Source organism: Solanum pennellii, chromosome 3 (assembly GCF_001406875.1).
Source record: "Solanum pennellii chromosome 3, SPENNV200".
NCBI lineage: Eukaryota > Viridiplantae > Streptophyta > Magnoliopsida > Solanales > Solanaceae > Solanum > Solanum pennellii.
In genome coordinates, this window is record NC_028639.1 from 30,759,601 (window position 1) to 30,766,220 (window position 6,620).

The window sequence follows — 6,620 nt, forward strand, 5'->3', positions numbered from 1 at the left end:
GAGAAAATTGTATAAACGCATGCAAATACATATATTTTCGTCCTATACACTTATAATTATACAATACAAATATTTCCCTGCCCAAAGTCTCTTTTGTCTTTCTCGTTTTATACAATTTCAAATTTTATATAATTTTTCTCTTTTTCGTTTTATACAATTCCATTCAATTGTATATTCCCTGCACAAGTCTCTTTTTGCCTTTCTCTGTTTCTCGTTTTATACAAATTCAAATTGTATATAATTTCTCTATTTCTCATTTTATACAATTCAATTCTGCCTTTCTCGCTTTCTCGTTTTATACAATTCAAATTGCATATAATTTTTTTCTTTCTCGTTTTATACAATTCGCTTCAATTGTATATGTATAGCGAATTATACATATATAAGTTTGTTATAGAGCGCAATTATGCAAAGTTTGTTATAGCATACAAATATGAATTTTATGTTTGCTATATGTGAAAGTTGTCCTTCTTTCAACAGCATTCTTAACTATTTTACATTTTCTAAAGAATAGTTTATAAATAATAAAAAATATAATAGTGGATAATAAATTTTAAAAATAATTTCTTGACAGTGTGTTATACCTAATAATTGACTTAATACAGATCAAAAATATAAAGAAAATACTAAAATCTTAATTATTAGGTTAATTCAAAGTTAAATATTAGGTCAAAATTTAATGCAAGAAACATATAAAGAAGATATGGGGGCAGCTATTTCTGTTTTAAAAAATATACACTGCTATTGGGGATCAAACCAGGGATCTCAAAGACATAGAGGACCAACAACCTGCATTGTAGATAAGAGTTCAATTTATTAAAAATCCAAATATTAGACGATATTTTACCTATATACCTAGTATAATTTTCCGATGAAAGATGTTGTAGCTCCGCCGCTGCTCTTAGTCTAACATTTTCACCTTATTTACCTTACACTTGAGAATCGATAAAAAGAATATTTATTTCCCAAAAAAAAAAAGATTTCCCATCACACCCATTCTACACAATCAAGAAAGAGACTCATTATTTTCACTAGCAAAATGTAACTAAGGTTCAAACACTTGAGCTGAGAGTTAAATCACTACTATTTTATTAATCAGCTCTTTGAGATATATGGAAAGTTGAGAGTATTGCTAGTTTAACATGATTAACTGAGTAACACAAACATTAGACAGATGATTGAAGCCCAATAACGCCTGCGAAAACAAGTTTAGCAAAACGATATTAGTGCCACAGATAAGAAAGACGAGGAAGACACAGAAGGAATTACACAGTCTCAATTGTAGTTACATGAACATAGAAATCACAATAAAATTTGAACCTGAAAAGCAATTGCAATTTAGGTTCAGATTTCATACAATTTAGGTTCAAAATAGTCACTTTAGCAGTAGGCTTGTTCTAAGTAAAACATTGTCCCTTGGACCTTACTTGTGCTATTGGTGCATTTAGTCTCTGATAAGAAAACTTAACAAACCAAGCAAAACAACACACATACACACACACACACACACATATACATATATAGGGAACAGGGATAAATATACCTCGGAACTATTCAAATAAGTCAGCTTTACCCTCGGTTACGTTTTTGGCTCAAAGATAGACTCCAACTATCAAAATAGGTCAAAAGAATCCTTCTTACTAAAGATTTGTCCAAAACAAGGAAAATGGGTCTAATTTTGTCTTGAATTATTCTAGATAAGGAAATTTTCCCTCCATTTAAAGTTTAGGACAAGTGCTCTTAATTGTAAAGACTTGAGCAGAAACTTGTATTGGAGATCATTAGATTAAGTTGACTTTCAATGACAATTTTTATATAATGCTAATATTACATTTTATATGAAGTCTAATTATGTGCATTAACTTTTCAACTAATTATTTATTCTACTCTTTCCTTTCAGAACTAATATACCCGCCTCAACTTAAACTCGGGATGACTTAAAGTTATGATAAGCAACAAAACATACAAAGATACAATTGAATTTGATTTCTTTTATTATACCATTCTTAGAATAAGTAAAACAAAATCATAATTGTTAATGGAATCGTTTCCTTTATCTCTATTTGTTTGTTTTGCAAATTCTGTTTTCCAGATCATCCAATAACCCATTTTTAACATTTTCAAGAAACACATATAAATAGAGATAAAGGAAACAATTTCAGTCTCAGTTAGAATTGATGCCTATCTATTGGTATAGAGTTTATATTTGTTGATCTCCAATACTTCTAAAATCATGATATATTCTGGGGAATATCCATATATCTCCAAAATCTCAGGGGAAAAGGAAATGCAATTACCACAGCCAACTCTTGCACCTGCGTTTCCAGTTGTCTTACTAAGTTCATGTCCACCTGTTCAATAGTTGATCAGCTCAGGACTCATAAAGAATGACATTCCTCAAAATATTTGGACTTTTTTATGCTATAGCCTATAATAACATAGAGTAAATGAACAGTAGAGTAGGTCTCGAGAATGATTTCACCAGATAAAGATATCTCATTTACAATCCGAGGCGGACCTAAGATTTAAAAGTTAAGGGTACACCAGTATCTTAAATATAAAAACCATATAACAAGAGTATAAGTTTTGTTGATTCACTTAATTTTGAGATAATCCTTTTAGCTATATACCGTCTTTCAACTGACGTTTTCAAACCATGCTTCGCAATCAAGCTAGAAAAAGACCAAGATTCAGTAGTGGGTGAACTGATTGCTGAGCATACCAGTTGAAACTATTAGATACAACCCAAGTTGACTCTTTTCATCAATTACCCGATTTATTTTTTTCTAATATATACTTCTAGTGATGAGTTATACATCTCAGAATCCATAATTTGTGAAAACTATCAAAATTTCTCTTGATCTTACAAAATAACACAAGTATAGTTCATAAATAACGTATCAGAATGTCCTGCATATCTTTGTTAGTTTTTTATATAAATAATGTTTGCAATACATATAATTACAATCTTTCAAACACACATAATTTTTACTAGTCCAATAAATCAACAATAGTAGAAACTAACTATCCTTTATTATAATCCACTCACATGGTACAGATTCTTCACATCGAGCTAGGTTGAATAATTATTTTTGCAATAAATGATGAATCTTTCTTTGCAACGTATAAACTTATTGGTTAAGTTTTACAATTTAAATAAAAAAATCAAGTTACAATTTGAAATCCTACTTTTTGGAGAATTTGATATTTTAAATCATAATTTGACATTGAAGTTGAAATTTTATTCACATTTCATAAATAGGCGTTGATGACAAATTTGAGCCTCAAAAATCCTATGACCAATGTTGTCTACTTAGTAAAAAGCAAGAAACACTTGAGAGGTATATAAGATGAAAGCTAAGATCGAATCGTCAAATGGCTATATCTGAGATAATTACAAAAAGGAAAAAAATCCTTTATTTTGGTGATTATAAACTGGATCTCTCAGTAATACTGAAAGCTAATTTTAAATTTGTACAGTTTCCAGTGTAGCTTAATACAAACATTAGTTATAAATTAGCATGCCATCACAACTGAGAGTCGTAAAAGAATCAAGCAAATACAATTGCCCATTAACTCGGAGCTAGTAAAGAAGAAAGAAAAAGAATGACATCCTTAAAGACAGTATGAAAGAATGACTATCTCAGCCAAAACAAGACACCCTCATGCATTATGTTTTTCTCTTCAAATGTTTGGCTCACTCAAGAGATATGAAATGCACAATTTCTGTCAACAATCTAAAAGACATGGTCAGGATTAATGGTCACAAGTCAACTCAGCAGCACATACTGATCATAACCAGAGCACAAAAAAAGGGCAAGTTGAAAGGGAAGTGATATTGAACATTGCTCAAAATAAGTTGAGTGACCAAAAAACATGCATACCTCTTCCCAGATCATCAGGATCAGCATGCACAACTACTGCTCTCCCCAAGATGGAGTGTACTCCACTAAGAGGAATCTATATGTACGAGCAAAATTCAATGATGTCATACACCAATCAAATAGCATAGCGAAGAAGTAGACTGTACTGTACTGTACCGTACCTGCATATCTGAAATTGATATCTCTGCCACCCCTTGATTGAAGAAACGATCATAAATTCAAGGGAACAATCAATCCAACTACTGAAGTTTGAAAAATATGAATTATAAAAGTAATAAAACTAACCATTAGGACCAGCAACAATGTTGCCTAAATCACCCGCATGACGTACTTCATCCGTGGGAGCTCCATGATCTTTCTTAAGTGGATTAAAATGAGGTCCTAAAAATCAATCAGTTACACTGTTAGGGGCAAGTATACTCAAGGACTTGCATTTGATTACCATAGAAGGGTCCTTAGCTACCTAGATTAGTAATTAATCTAATTAAATCTCCTTTTGGCTTATCATGTACAAGGTAATTAATTAGCTGTTTGTAACAAACAAGAATGTGTCAGTAACCAAACCTTCATCCCAAGTTGTATCGACTGAAACTAACTAAATTAAAATAGCTAGTAATCAAATTGATAGTTGAATGACAGAATTACTAGAACATAGAAGGGGATAAGTTGCAACGTAATTAACATAAAACGATTCAATTCTTTTGGTGTCCCATTTTGATTTATAACATATCTAATAAAATCCAATCAGATTTCTCATGGAGTTATCCCAGTTTTAGGTTGACCAAAAAAAAAAAATAGGTTCATTACATGAGCTTCAAACTGAAATTTGGATTAATAATCCGTTTATTTAGTTTTATCTTTTTTTTCCCACCTTCAATAAAGGATAGGCATTTCTACTAGTGTTTAGAATTTTCTGAAAGGGAAATATCTCGGTTCCATAGATAGCAGTTATCCGCTTCGCACTTGACTACCTAGCGTTTACCGTGGGCACGATAACTAGCACACCAAGGTGCGTCCTGCATCCTTCCCAGTCCTTTTGCTCTCATGAAGACAACTCACCTATTCTAATAGTGAAATATATTTTAAATTGATCAAAAACTCTTCGACACATGCATGTGGGGGTTCAAACCCACAACTCAAGTATAGAAAGCATTGCACTTCCCTTACCACTGAGCTATCAATAATAAGTTTCCTTAAGTTAGACAAGTTAATATACATATATATTTATTTAATATTTTAACAAATAAAATATCTACGGAAAAGTTATTAGGTTCATAGGTTGACAAGTTAATATACATATATATTTATTTAATTTTTTAACAAATAAAATATCTAAAAAAAATTATTAGGTTCATCCAAACCAGTAAACCCACTTAGCTCCGCCCCTAATCCCAAAAAAAAAAAGAATTAGAAGAAAAGGGAAGGAACCAGTGGAATTGCAGCCGTTAGTGGTATCACCCAAGGCATGGATATGGAAAGCGTGAAGACCTGGAGCTAGACCAATTATTCTTCCTCTCACATGGGTAACACCTGTATGAGTTGTATTACCCAAATTAATAACAAGACGATCGAGGAGTAGAAAACACAATAAATAGTTAGAAAAGTACCATTGGATTGCTGGATGAATTGTAAGGATCCTTTCACACTATCGTTCCCGGAGATCACAGCTACTGCTTTCAAATTCCCCATTAATATTTTTCCCTACATCTTTCTCCATTTTAAAGGGTCACCCATTTTGTCTCTATCCTTCTTCTACCAGTGTTCTCTCACAATTCTGCCTTATCTGTCCATTTTGGTCCCTAAAATAACACTCTAGGCAACTTTAGTCCCTTAAATTTCTAAAACTGGAACAATTTTTTTCATAAAATAAGGTCTTCTATTATTATTCAATTTTATCATGTAGAGCTCGTATATCCTTGTTATAAAAATGATTTATATATATTCTTATCTAGAATTATCAAAAAGAGTTAGTTCAATCCTACCCGGCCCAAGTCTCACGGGGCAAGTTTCTAAGCTAAGTCTAAATCATTCTTCATCATTTGTGTATAAGATAGTATGAAGTTATTCTTAAATTGTCCTTAAGTTTTAAGGTCAATTTTTTAGTCGGGAAAAAATATATTTGGACATGAATTAAGGTTACAAAAATCTCCTAGCACGAAGTTGAGTTGAAAGCTTCTTGACCGATTAAGTTTCGATATAAGATTCTACTTAGGTTAACTTCAAAGGATCATATCTATCAACACATAATACATTAGGTGCCTTTTGACCTATCAATTAAAGGTTTATGAGTCTTCTTTCCAGTGTCACTAAGTCTGTCTCATTTTAATTTAAAGTAAAAACTTATACTGTTTTACCACAGATTACAATAATAAATTTTATTAAGTCGGTGACCTATGAATCATTTCTATGAGTCGTAGAAAAAGCTACAATCAGTACTGTTGGAAAACAGATCCAATCAAGTACTATTCCCTCGTGTAATGTTTAATAACCTCTTAAATTAATCTTATATGGATCATAAAATATTTTATAGTTGAGATTCATTTGAAATCTTACAGTTGACATAAGACATATAAAACAAGTATAAAGTTATCGATATCCATTATCATCCAAATGTTTTTTGCTTAATATTTTCTTTTCTTTAAGTGCAGAAGCAAAATGCGCCATGTGCTTATAAAAAAAGCATTACTCAATTTTATTTTTCTAATTCAAACTCCCAAATAAATAAATATATATATA

At 31.3% G+C, this 6,620-nt stretch overlaps 1 protein-coding gene across 4 annotated transcripts; it reads right to left on the reverse strand.

Annotated features, from left to right (window-relative positions):
* Positions 1 to 942: 942 nt before the first annotated feature.
* On the reverse strand, positions 943 to 5,656 carry LOC107012085 (superoxide dismutase [Cu-Zn] 2-like). Of its 4 annotated transcripts, none has more exons than XM_015211813.2 (7): positions 5,492 to 5,656; positions 5,313 to 5,414; positions 4,170 to 4,265; positions 4,046 to 4,068; positions 3,885 to 3,960; positions 2,298 to 2,351; positions 943 to 1,195 (listed from the first exon to the last, which is right to left on the reverse strand). In XM_015211813.2, the coding sequence occupies exons 1-7, from the start codon at positions 5,571 to 5,573 to the stop codon at positions 1,167 to 1,169; spliced, it is 462 nt and encodes a 153-aa protein (XP_015067299.1). In that variant the 5' UTR covers positions 5,574 to 5,656; the 3' UTR covers positions 943 to 1,166. The 4 variants fall into 4 exon arrangements, with proteins under 4 accessions (XP_015067299.1, XP_015067298.1, XP_027771641.1 ...); XM_015211812.2 differs by having other exon boundaries at positions 4,046 to 4,077; positions 5,492 to 5,651; XM_027915840.1 differs by lacking the exon at positions 2,298 to 2,351 and having other exon boundaries at positions 5,492 to 5,651.
* Positions 5,657 to 6,620: the final 964 nt, after the last annotated feature.